At 36.1% G+C, this 14,286-nt stretch overlaps 2 protein-coding genes across 16 annotated transcripts in view; both read left to right on the plus strand.

The window, feature by feature from the left end:
* The first annotated feature begins 4,550 nt into the window (after positions 1-4,550).
* On the plus strand, positions 4,551-5,117 carry LOC132550491 (uncharacterized). Its single transcript, XM_060214560.1, has one exon. The coding sequence runs from the start codon at positions 4,551-4,553 to the stop codon at positions 5,115-5,117; it is 567 nt and encodes a 188-aa protein (XP_060070543.1).
* A 3,904-nt stretch (positions 5,118-9,021) lies between these two features.
* LOC132550517 (MAP/microtubule affinity-regulating kinase 3-like) overlaps positions 9,022-14,286 on the plus strand; it is a 50,579-nt gene continuing 45,314 nt past the window's right edge. For all 15 annotated transcript variants that reach the window (XM_060214588.1, XM_060214587.1, XM_060214590.1 and 12 more), the window contains exons 1-2: positions 9,022-9,480; positions 9,572-9,724. In XM_060214588.1, the coding sequence (XP_060070571.1) occupies positions 9,424-9,480; positions 9,572-9,724 (210 nt within the window). In that variant the 5' untranslated portion in view covers positions 9,022-9,423. The remainder of the gene's footprint in view (positions 9,481-9,571; positions 9,725-14,286) is intronic.

Raw genomic sequence — 14,286 nt, forward strand, 5'->3', positions numbered from 1 at the left:
CTCTGCTGGTTAAGGAGATATATGTAGGTGATTATCCCAGGGTTACTACTCTCCCTACAGACAGGAAATGATGTACAATCTCTGCTGGTTAAGGAGATATATGTAGGTGATTATCCCAGGGTTACTACTCTCCCTACAGACAGGAAATGATGTACAATCTCTGCTGGTTAAGGAGATATATGTAGTGATTATGATTATCCCAGGTGATTATCATAGGGTTACTACTCTCCCTACAGACAGGAAATGATGTACAATCTCTGCTGGTTAAGGAGATATATGTAGGTGATTATCCCAGGGTAACTACTCTCCATACAGACAGGAAATGATGTACAATCTCTGCTGGTTAAGGAGATATATGTAGGTGATTATCCCAGGGTTACTACTCTCCCTACAGACAGGAAATGATGTACAATCTCTGCTGGTTAAGGAGATATATGTAGGTGAAGAGATGATGTAAAACCTTGTATTGGCAGACTAGAGATGATGTAAAACCTTGTATTGGCAGACCAGATATAATGTAAACTCTCCATTGGTAGACGAGAGACGATGTAATACCTTCTATTGGCAGACGAGATATAATGTAAACTCTCCATTGGTAGACGAGAGATGATGTAAAACCTTCTATTGGCAGACTAGATATAATGTAAAACCTTGTATTGGCAGACCAGATATAATGTAAACTCTCCATTGGTAGACGAGAGATGATGTAAAACTAACACTGACAGACAAGAGATGGTGTAAAACTACCACTGACAGACGAGAGATGGTGTAAAACCTTCTATTGGGCGAGACATAATGTAAACTCTCCATTGGCAGACCAGAGATGATGTAAAACCTTGTATTGGCAGACGAGATATAATGTAAACTCTCCATTGTAAAACCTTGTATTGGCAGACCAGAGATGATGTAAAACCTTGTATTGGCAGACGAGATATAATGTAAACTCTCCATTGGCAGACCAGAGATGATGTAAAACCTTCTATTGGCAGACGAGGTATGATGTAAAACCTTCTATTGGCAGACGAGACATAATGTAAACTTTTCCATTGGCAGACGAGATATAATGTAAACTTTTCCATTGGCAGACGAGAGAAGACGTAAACAATACTCTCTTAATCTCTCCATTTGCAAACGAAACCTGATGTAAAACTTTCCCTTCGCAGACAAGAGATGATTTTAAAACACCATTGACAGAAGAGAGATGGTGTACAACACTAAATAGGCAGACGGGAGAAAATGTAAAACCTGCTACTGGCAGACGAAAGATGATGTCATATCCTCAATTGGCAGACGGGAAATGATGTAAAACTCTCCATTGGCAGACAATAGACGAAACATAATGTAAAAATCTCCATTGGCATACGAGAGAGAATGTAAGTCAAACCTGCTACTGGCAGGCGAAAGATGATGTCATATCCTCACTTGGCAGAAATGATGTAAAACTCCCCATTGGAAGACCAGCGATGGTGTAAAACTCTCCATTGACAGACGCGAGATGATGTAATACTCTCCATTGGAAGACCAGAGACGGTGTAAAATTCCTTTGGCAAACGATTTATAAGATAAGACCTCTATATTGAAAGACAAGAGACGAAGTAGAATTATCATTATCAGACGATAAATGATATATACGTCTTTGGCATTCAAAACAGGGTGTAAAATTATCATTGACATGCGAGAGGTAATTTAAAATTCACAAACTACCACATGAGAACCTCTCCTTTGACAGATGGAAGAGGAAGACAGACGAGAGATGTAAAAAATATCTTTTGACTAGAGACAGAATGTAAAACTCCATTGGCAGACTAGAGCAGATGGGAATCTTTAAGAGAACAAATGAGAGAATATAGAATCATTAAAGACATGGAAAAATTATAAATCACTCCGAGGACAAATGACAGAATGTCAAGCTATTTTTAACAGAGGTGGAATGGTGTAAAATTCTCATTTAACAGACAAGAAATTGTGTCAAAGAAACTCTCCTTTCAAATACGAGAGATGACGTAAAGCCTCAATGATGACAAATGAGAGAGAATGTAAAACTCCATAACAGATGGTGATGACGTACTTCGTTGGGAAATAATGCATATGTCCATGTATTGCAATTTACGGTATATGAGCCCTTTCGTACCCCCATCTTAGACTTGTCAACTGTTTTTCAAAACAAAATTTACAAGAAAGTTTTTGTATAGGTACATTTATTGAAAGGAGTGCCAGTTTGGGCCTTCTGTTGGCCATGACGAATACTTTTTATTTTTATCTATTAAAAACTTGACATAAGGCGGTAATGACATGACATTAATCTAAGGTCAGCTCAAGGCTGTTCAGTTGTTATAGGGGGACGAGTGAGGGATCAAATTCATAATTATTGCAATAATTATCAAACTAAAATATTTTTTTTTAGTTTTTTTTCTTAAATGTCATTTGATGATATATTTCAAAACCTTCATTAGAAAAAATGACCCAAAAATATGCCATTGTTGAAAAGTAGGTCACGGTAATTAAGTGCCCTAATTACTAATTAAGTCAAACTTGAGCACCGTTTTTTGTCTTAATGCATCTATAAACAATACGTTTATCACGTGCAGTGTGTTTATTTGAAATATTTTTGCATGAATTAGAGCAATGAAGAAGTTACAGTCAGGGTAAGAGAGGCATGCCATTTAAATAGACTAGTTACAAGTTAAAGTGCAAGAGCACCAGTCACTGTCTTATTCCGGTTAATGAAAATGAATACTAAATTATACTGTATGAAAAATATTATTTCAAATATATTTCACAGTGTAATAATTCTTCCGTGCATTAGTTGTATTCTTGAGCTTTAACGTAAGATGGTTTGACACTAGAGCTTTAACATAAAATAGTATGACATTATGACATCTCCCTGATGTATACCTTGTTAATGGTCTTGTTTCAAACACTAGCAGACTTCAGTAATCTACAATGCAGTGTATGTAACACATGGTATATCCAGCTATATAAGTATACTTTGTTCTGTGCAGTTCGCACATGCATTGACTTATGCACATATCTTGTGTATCACTAAACCGTTAAATATAATTTCATTCATACAAATGTGACATATATATAATAGTACATGTATTATAGTATTTTGTTAAGTTTTTATTAACTTTTTGTTATTTTTGTAAAATGCAAGTACACAAGCAGTGTGCTTGCTGTAAAGCAGTTTATAAAGTCAGAATATATTGTCTGAATCAGGCAGATGTTCCGTCTTTCTTGAATGATAACATCAATAAAGATTAATGTTTAGGTGACCCTGTAATGTAAGAAATGCAGAGGAAGATTCTACAAACACCATGAACCAGTAAAGCATTCTAACAGTGGTTTAGACCATCAGAATGAGACACCTGACTCTAAAAATATCAAACTTGATATTCCACGAGCTACGCCTACTGAATCGCGATGTTTCGTTTGTGGAAAGTCCAGAGATGAAAAAAAGTAAAATGGCGAAACCATGCACGGAAATAAGATTTTTATTAAGACAGATGTCTTGATTCCAAACACATCTAGGTGCTGTGCTTCTCATATAGTGGATGGTGATATTCATTCCGATGTTCTTCAGTCACTCACTCGTACCAGTGAAGACTCGGAACTGGATTCATCTGAAATATCAGAAATCCTGCTTTCACTGAAATCATTGGCTTCTAGAAAAAGTTGTTTGGACTTTGATTCACCTGATGGATTAACTGATCAAGATTATTATCGACTCACAGGACTTTATAAATCTCAGTTTTCCGAGCTTTCACAGTCAGTTAACACATCTCTGTACTCTTCACTAAACAGAAGTGCAAGGACTGTATTAGCTGTTCTTCTTGTAAAGTTGAAAACGGACATGTCCTTAGCAATTTTAGCTACTTTGTTCAATAGGACAAAGCGAACGTGTGGAAAATGTATACACTCTGCTCGAAAAGCATTAATGAATCACTTTGTTCCTTCCTGCATTGGCCTGCATCACATCACAAGAGAACAAGTTATCCAAAACCATACTACAATGTTTGCAAAGACAATGTTTGCCTCAGGTGAGGATGTCGCTGTGGTTGTTGCTGATGGCACTTATATTTATGTTGAAAAAATCATTAATTACACATTCCAACGTCGGTCTTTCTCAATGCACAAGGGACGTCCTCTCTTGAAGCCAATGCTTCTTGTAGCTTCTGATGGTTATATCTTGTCTGTTCTTGGTCCGTATTTAGCAGATGGTCGAAACAATGATGCCAATATCACAAAGCACATGCTCAAAACTAACACTGAGAACATCAATGATTGGTTTTAAGATGATGATGTCCTTGTTGTTGACGGAGGCTTTAGAGATGTGACAGATTTTTGAGGGATTCTTGTATCAAAACAGAAATGCCATTTTTTTCTACCAAAGGGTCAGAAGCAGCATACCGTCAAAGAAGCAAATGAACCCCGTCTTGTTACAAAGGTAAGGTGGGTTGTTGTCAGCCAATGGACGGATTAAGCAGTGGAAGACGTTGGGACATGTACTGCCAAACACATTAATTCCCGTTGTAGGAGATTTTGTACGAATGGTTTGTGCAATTTGCAATGCCTTTCGCCCTCCACTTGCTTCGAATTCTCCCAATGACATTGTAATTGTCGAGAGAATTATGGCATTGTCCAAAACACCTAACAAACTTCAAACTCTTATTGAGGCAGAAGGGTTAACAAAGAAGCGGTCTATTTGGGTAAAGCTTGATGAGGCCAGTTTGCCTGATTTCCCGAAACAGGCAAAATCCTACACCAAAGAGCACTTAGCTGAAGATGGTCAGTATGAACTTATGCTATGCAGGGAGAAACCTGACTTGATCAAAGTTCAGATTCGTTCACGACATGTTGCTTCGAAGGTGTACAATCTTTGGATTGAATATTCTAATGGACTGACCCCAATATCAGGCTGGTATTGTCAATGTAAGGTTGGTGCCAGAGTAGTCGGCTGCTGTGCCCACATTGCATCTGTCCTATGGTATCTTTCTTATGACCGACACCAGTCTGATACTGCACAAACAACTGCCTCCTCAAGTTTCCTTAGTTGTGTTGATGACGCAATGACGGTGGAGAACTGGTCAGATTGTGACAGCGACAGTGACTCCTAAATGAATATCCAAACACCACCATTCCCCTTACTAAAGCAGTAAACAAAAATACAATCCCGTAAGTAATAGACAAAGGTCATTTATGATCCTGTGAAACCCGTTGCTAAATTGATTTTTTCCCATTTTAATATCATCCATATTTGCAAAAATATTTCAAATAAATACTCTGCACGTGATAAACGTATTGTTTATAGATGCAATAAGACAAAAAACGGTGCTCAAGTGTGACTTAATTAGTAATTAGGGCACTTAATTACCGTGATCTACTTTTCAACAATGGCATATATTTTTGTCATTTTTTCTAATGAAGGTTTTGAAATATATCATCAAATGACATTTAAGAAAAAAAAACTAAAAAAATATTTTAGTTTGATAATTATTGCAATAATTATGAATTTGATCCCCCACTCGTCCCCCTATAACAACTGAGCAGCCTTGAGCTGACCTTAGATTAATGCCATGTCATTACCGCCTTACCTCAAGTTTTTAATAGACAAAAAATAAAAAGTATTCGTCATAGCCACCAGAAGGCCCAAACTGGCACTCCTCCTTTGCTGTATATGTAAATCTTTATGTATTCGTCGTTTAATAAAAACGGTCATTTTCAATTTATATGAAGAGTTTGATGTTTTCTGTTGAATTAGCAAGTCTAACAAGCTTGTCATGGTGATGGTGTGTATTATTTATAACAGAATCTGATGTGTGTAAGAGAGAGTCGGTTATCACTGCACACTACTACAGCCCTTCTAAGCACATGGAAATTCTCTTATGTGTTTTCTGTGACACATGTTGTGGTTGTCAATCGTTTACCAGTATAACTGTACACTATTTAACTCTTGATTGCCTATGCTGTTTTAGTGAAAGGAAATCGGGTTCTGTTGGTTGCGTTGTGAGTTGAAAACGAGGTTGATGTAAAAAGTTCAGTAGTGTCATTGGTTGTAAGTTGTTGGAGGAGAATTAAGTTTCAAAATAACACATTATTGTTATATCTTCATGTAAAACTGAATGATATGCCCGAGCCTTTGTTATTAGGGTGATAATCTCCACATTATTGATAAAATTTCTCTTTCATCATTTTATGGTGTTTAAACACCACAGTAGATATCTATGATAGATTTGGACCGCCGCAAAGACCTACAAATTACTTACAATGCAGGGATTCCAAGAAATGAAGATCTTCTTGGATACCGTTGAGAAATGCACCAGAAAAAGGACACATAACTCTTTATCATCACCAGACAAATAGACACGTAACTCTTTATCATCATCAAAGAGACACATAACACTTTATAATCATAAAAGAGACACATATCACTTTATCATCCTCAAACAAAAAGACATCTAACACTTTATCATCTCCAGACAATGAGACACATAACACTTTATCGTCACCAGACAATGAGACACATATCACTTTATCATCCTCAAACAAAAAGACATATAACAATTTATCATCTCCAGACAATGAGACATATCACACTTTTTCAAATCCAGACAATGAGACATATGACACTTTATCATCTCCAGACAATGAGACACATGACACTTTATCATCTTCAGACAATGAGACACATAATACTTTATCATCCTCAGACAATGAGGCACATAACACTTTATAATCCTCAGACACATAACACTTTATCATCTCCAGACAATGAGACAAATGACACTTTATCATCTCTAGACAATGAGACACATAATACTTTATCATCCTCATACAATGAGACATATAACACTTTATAATCCTCAGACACATAACACTTTATCATCTCCAGACAATGAGACACAAAACACTTTATCATCCTCAAACAAAAAGACATATAACAATTTATCATCTCCAGACAATGAGACACATAACACTTTATCATTATCAGACACATTACACTTTATCATCATCAGACAATGAGACATATCACACTTTTTCAAATCCAGACAATGAGACATATCACACTTTATCATCTCCAGAAAATGAGACACATACGCTTTATCATCTCCAGACAATGAGACACATAACACTTTATCATCCTCAGACACATAACACTTTATCATCTTCAGACAATGAGACACATAACACGTTATCATCATCAGACACATATCACTTTATCATCCTCAAAGAGACACATAACATTTTATCATCATCAGACAATGAGACGTGTCACACATTATCATCATCAAAGAGAGACATAACACTTTTTCATCATCAGACAATGAGACGTGTCACATATTATCATCATCAAAGAGAGACAAAACACTTTTTCATCATCAGACAATGAGGCACATCACACTTTTCGTCATGAAAGAGACACGTAACTCTTTATCATCCTCAAACAATGAGACGCATAACACTTAATTATCATCGGACAATGAGACATATCACACTTTATCATCATCAAAGAGACACATGACACTTTATCACACATTGAATATCATCTATGGCGATAAAAATACACATTAAGCGTGTAATGCGTCTCCCCTCCCGTCCCCCTTCTTATTTCCTCCGGAAAGTCATAAGATGTTTGCAGTAGGCCTAGCAAACCAACGAGTACGAGTTGTCGCGCTTCTTTCATAGTTTAAATGGAAAACAACATCAACGCACATTTAATCTGTTTTTTTAATCTAATGACTGACTTTTTATTCATTTATTTGTTTATTTTCTGATACTTGAAGTTAAAGGATTTTTTATAATCAAGTTTTTGCTACACTCTTCCACCTTGCTACAGCGTCGATGTGTTGCTATACCCGAAACTCTTGTTTACCGTACAAAGGTTTAACTCCAGGCATACGAAAAATAAATTGTGGGGACACTCTGTCATATTGGAGAAACATACGGACAAGAACCTATACTGTACACAGTAGGACATTTTCATGTCACTTACACTAGGTTAGTTCAATTTCTCTATCGACGGCCTACAAGCGGCGACAAACTGTACACATAAAGATGGAGTACTGTAGCCCGGAGAAGACAGCTTTTTGGACGTCGTTTTTTTTTTTTTTTTTTAATCCAGAACATTTTTATACTAAAATAGACAATATAATTTATATAACTGGCAAATTTGCACAAGACTAAGACTAGATAAAATTGTACATAATTTAGGTGTTGATGAATAAATTCAGACAATGAGTTTAAAAGATTGTTGTTGTAATTATTCATGAACCATATATATATATCTGGTAGATTCAGAGGCAAGCTTCTTGTGACAGATGTGAAATAGCCCATTCGTCCTTAGTTCTGTCGCGGACTTTTCCATAATACGTACCGTGTGCGCATCAGTTAACACTCCTCGCAGTTCGTCGTAGTTAAGTCCGACAACTCTGTCACGAATTTCGTAGGTTCCAATTACGGAAGGCGGGCTTATAAAATATAATAGGTAGAGTAACATCCCTGACTTAACGCAAAATTATAGAAGTCTACATGTTAAAAACTTCATAACATTAATCTCATATTTGTGTCTCATTACAGCCACCGATTAGATATGCATTTATATCTATTTCAGTTAATCAGCGATGGGTCAAGAAGTGTTTGTACAGACTAAAAGAAAAAACAATGGACTTTTAATGATGTTTTGCATGTAAACTTTGTATTTTTATATATTTCATGTATTATTTTTTATCTTAGCTTGCAGTTGGACACTGCCGCTTGTTGATGGGAAATACATATATTCCTAACGAACTGAATGTATATTCCAATAATGACAAATGCTATTCTGTGTTTATTTTCTAAACATATTTTACTGAACTAACTAAGAAAATTTTGTTATTTAGTATTTTGTATACAGTTTCCTAATTTCAGAGCTCTCAGCTGTTTAGGGTTCGATGATGTCATAGCAAATGCTTTCCTCCAATGAAAACCCTCAATAACTGGCTAAGGTGCGCACGACTCTCGGAATTTGGCGTGGAAGGAGAAGTCGGCCATTTTGGTTACTTGACAGAGGGGATTTATTTTGTATATATGTGTCATCATCAGGACGTTTGGAAGGACATTGAGGTTGCCATTTCTTCAGAAATGAGAATGGCCCATCCGTACAGTCCTGTGTAAATGGATAACTGGCTCAGATTGATAATTATAAGGCCATTTTCCAGGGACCCAAGGGCACTGATAGATAGGTTCGGTGCCTTGAATGACCCCGATATTTGCCAGAAAACACCGGTGTACGGGTCGGTTTGTGCTGATTAACGTCGTTTTCCATTGAATGAGGGTGTTGTTCTTAGTTGGATCTTCTATAACAAGATCTATGATATCGCTTAGCCCCAGGAAACGTCAATTTCCGTCGCATCTACCTGTTCATCTCGAGTAATTATATTCAACATGTCGACCCGAGCACCTCTTCAAACCGTGCACGAATCGGTGACAGTCGATCATCATGTGAGTATTCGCTCAATTTCGTTTGCACATATTAAAACGTTGTCTTAAACATATATCAAGCATAACAAATGTCAATTTATTTGTGTTGCAGTCAAAAGATGACAATGCAAACCCTCGTATTACGTCGTCCAGGAGTCGAACCGCAGACGAGCCTCACATCGGCAAATACCGGCTGATAAAGACCATCGGCAAAGGAAATTTTGCAAAAGTGAAACTAGCCAAGCATGTGCCAACAGGACGAGAAGTAAGTCGAATGCGATTCCGTTTGTTATTAATATGATAAGTTCCTTGTGCAGCAAAGGCGTTGTCCCGGTGCTAGCTTAGAACAGCTGATAATCCGTCAGTTTGTTGACACAGATATGAAGCTGTCAAAATGGAGGTTTATGATACGTACATGTACATGGACGCATCACAAATGTCTTTGGATCATTAGTTGGATTTGTCTGTGCCCTGTGTTAGATTATTAATCTTGGTTCAAAAATAAATAATGTAGAGAAGAGATGGATTGTAAACTGTCTCACAACCAAGGAAGGGTGGCAACCATGGCCTGTAGTCACATTAGGAATTTAACATTAATTTTTCGATTTTTTCACATAAATTTACAAACACATTAACTCAGTATTTGTAACAACATTAATGAAGTCACTATATAGTCTTTCAATGCTTCATTTTTCACATAAATTCGCAAAAACATTAACTCTGTCAGTGTATCGATCAGTAGAACACACAAAAACAATCCAGTGTACAATGTTGCGGAGAGCTATGGATCTGGACAGCCTCCCTTTCTTGAAGTCCTTTTTAGCGATCATGATAGCTTGTTTCGTTTACATGGTTTCGTCATTGCTTGATAAATTTCATCTGAGTTTTGTGACAGTGAAAATATGTCGTAAAAAAATTTGGAACATATATGTGTTTTTTTAATGGTCAAACGATATTGAGAGCTTAATATCGCTACAAAAACAGTTAACTCCCGACAACATGTGCACATGCGAGCAAAGGAATATCGCCCGAAAAGATTACATACTTCATTTTTGGGAATGCACATCGTTATTAAAAGGTGGTTTCACACAAGTTAATCCGATAATGATGTTTACTTTGTGTAAAGCCACCTTGTGACAGGATCGGTGACGAAAACAATAGTCGAGAATGACACATATGATCGCCTTTCACTGCCCACCAGGTAAACTTTAATTACTGGTCAGAACTTGGTCATAATTGTGAGGTCAATTATCATTAATTAGTGGTCGTTCGGACTGCAAGAAGTGGATGTAATATGGAATAGTGGGATGGTCGTAATACTGATAATACAAAGATATACAGTGAAAAAACCGGGACTGACATAAAATGCCCATAATAGCGGGGTGGTCGTAATTTTGAGGTGGTCATTAGGTGAGGTTTCACAGTAATTCTTTATAAACTGGGTTTCTCCACTTTGTATTTGGATGGATATGAATGGACACTCTGGATGTATTAGCACAATCATATACTAGTGCTGTCATCCATACCCAGATAGCCTGTTTAGGCAGAGTTCCCTTAGTTTGGAATGTGGACAGGTATTGATGGACATGTACGGTTGTATATATTAGCTCAATCATATTACAGTATTACAAATGAAATTATAGAAGATTGTAGCCATTACAGATATGTCCTTTCATATTTACAAATCCTACTGTGTCTTATTCTCTATTTTGTGTACTCGTTTATGTTTTGTAAATTGCTGCATTGTTGCAGCTACACAAAATGTTGGACTGTTTCTGAAGCTGATGCATTAGTCTTGACCGCACATTGTGGTCACTTAAAAATGGACATAATACTCAACAGTCTTGAGGCACCTCGCATGTGTTCAGGAAATTACAGTAAATAACAACACAAACACCCTGTTTATATTACACTTTTATAGACAATTAAAGTTGTATTATTACACACACATTTAATTTATGGCAAAAATTACAATTTATGTGTGTTTAAAGTAATGTGCAAAGCATATGGTATAAACTGATATACAAACCAGTATTTTAGATGGCATGTGTGAGTGTGAAGCCAGGATCTCCTTGCAATAGATATGGTTAAATCTTGCCCTATCACAACCAGTTATGTTAGGATGATTTTAAGGTTGCTTCATTCATTCATTTTCTAAATCAATGATTATCATTTTTGCATGCCAAACTTTCACGTATGGTAACCATATAAGGTACAATTTATTTTCAAAAGTTGATTACCTGGACATAAATTTAGCATGTGACAGGCCTATCATACACATGTGAACAGAAACTTTGCTCTGACAAAGCAGTGTGGTAGTTAATTGTACACAATATAGCCAGTGAACTTGCTGAATGATGAATCTAAAGCATTCAACAACAACATTTGAGCTGGAGCTTGGAATTTGACCCTGACTGACCCTAGAACATAGTGAAAATGATGTGAAAAATTACGTGACCCTGAAAGTTCAATGAAAAATCATGATTCAGTGAGTTATTACTTGCATCATGAACCTTGACTGATATTGCCAGATTTTTGAGCCAAAATTGTCACTCAAGATGGGCTGATCAAATAATTTTTTGTCATGGTTAGTCATCCGGAAACTATTCTCATTATCATTACACCTCAGAATAAGTGTATATAATCTTCTTCAGTTGTTACTGTGTAATAATAATAATAATCAGAGGATAAATGCATGTTAAGCCAAAGACTTATCTAACACATGGTCCTCTTGTTAGCAAAAGTACATATCAATGGGTTAGTGAAAACATGTATGAGTAAACAATAAACTTCATCTGTTGAATAAAAATTACACGATTACATACATTATTGAAAAGTATACAGTGTACAAATGAAAGACTTGGTTGCTCTAAAAAGTAAAAAGCTGCAGTATCTTGTAAAATTGTCTACAAATCAAGTAAAAGTTTGACTAGCAGTCTTTTAAAAGTAGTAAAACAATTGATCCCCTTAAGTTCGTGAGGTAAAAGATTCCAATCTTTGATACTCGATATTAAAAAATGGTTTGAGTAAAAAAACAGTTCTGTGTTTTGGAACTAAAAAGTTATCACAGGCATATCTTCTAGTTCTATTGTGACTATTTATAACTAATGAGACATTGCTAGATAAGTAGTCTGGGACATCTTCATGTAAACATTTAAAAATCATACATTATCTTCTGAACTTAAAGTATCTATCAATAGGCATCCAGTGTAAAACTTCAAACATGTCTTTGGAAGGGGTACATCAAGAATCATTCTGGCTGCTTGTTTCTGACTTCAAAAGCTTGCCCATTAAATTTCCTTAACAACCTGACCACACAGTGCTGCAATACACAAAATATGGGAAAACACATGCCTGAAAAAAATTCAGTTTTCCTTCCATGGGTAAATATGGACTAATAACTATTATTTTGGCGGACATCATCGACAACTAGCTCTGCTAACTTAGAATAGCATGTGACAACAATACTGTAGTTCAGACTTACACTTGAGTAATTTTGAAGGATGTTGCCCTGTAAAATAACCAGCCTGGTTTGTTTGTTACATCAAAGCACACGTCTTCAATGTTTTTTCCTCAAGATTTTCCCAGAATGCATTTTTTATTTGTCATGGTTGGATGAATGGTTTAACAATCAAGCTGCTTTCACCTTCGTTTTTTGGTAGGGTGGTCCAGATACAGTAATATGCCATCTAACATAGACTATTCATTGGAACATCCTGTTTGGGGGAACTTGTGTATATAAACAAAGTTGCTGTCCTATATTTTGATCTTTAAACCTGTTCAAAGAAAAACATGTCTTAAAGCATGTTTCCTGTCCTGTTACATATTGGATAACGAAACTACCTCCATAGGGACATTTTGGGCAAATGGAGTGCTGTGCGACATAAAATGGCCACTGTGACCACATACTATAAACTTTGACTCTGTTCAAAGTTTAAAAAAATTCTCTGCAATTTTTTGACCCTGTTTTATACAAGATTATCAGATTTGATGTAGAGTGACAATGCTCTCTTTACAATGAGGTTGTCAGATGATTCATACAATAATAAAGCTCCTCGCTAGATTTTCAGGTTGAACTTTCTTCATGGTTAAATATTGCTCAGAAACATTCAAGTTTAGATTAATTTACCCATCTTAGTTATTCCTTAACAATAGCAACTCATATTTTCATGCCCCTTCTGTTTCATTAGGGTGGGAGAGGAGAAGATGCAACCCATATTCACCCCTTGAGATCCTAGATCAAGTTATTGTCAGATTCTGGGTGAAATCACAACTATAATATATGATTCTTGATCAGAGATTATTTCAGTTCATAAAACTTTACAGGTGTAATCCTTGCAAATGACATCAATGACTTGTAATCACCAAGTGAAGGGAATAATTGTGATAGAAGTGGGAAAACTGACATTATGTGATATAACTGTTATTAATATACTGAAAAAAGGTTGGATTTCTGCTGCAACACATTTATCAATCAACAAATGAAAACATTTTCGTCATACACTCATACACCTGACACTATGAATTAAGATTTTACAAACACCGTTCCACATAGAAAAAGTTAAAACATAGCAGATACAAACATGACTATTCACTCACAGAAGTATCCATCAAAATCAACTTTCTTCAAAAACTGTGTCTTGGGTACGTTTTCAAGAATCCTTATAGGACTTGGTCCATTTACAGAGCTATTATGTGGAGTATGACATTTTACTCGGGGAGAGATGGGGTGAGCTGGTCAGTAAACTGGCATGACTTGCATTATGATTATGTGTCATTTGAAAGTATTAATGTTCATGACCTGTCTTGGGATGACCAAAACAAACT

This window comes from Ylistrum balloti, unplaced genomic scaffold, assembly GCF_031769215.1.
Source record: "Ylistrum balloti isolate Yb309-2 unplaced genomic scaffold, AGI_CSIRO_Ybal_v1 Utg370126, whole genome shotgun sequence".
NCBI lineage: Eukaryota > Metazoa > Mollusca > Bivalvia > Pectinida > Pectinidae > Ylistrum > Ylistrum balloti.

What these genes read in the sequence shown, in the direction of transcription:
- LOC132550491 (XM_060214560.1), top strand. Translation starts at nt 4,551, where the DNA reads ATGGTTTGTGCAATTTGCAATGCCTTTCGCCCTCCACTTGCTTCGAAT.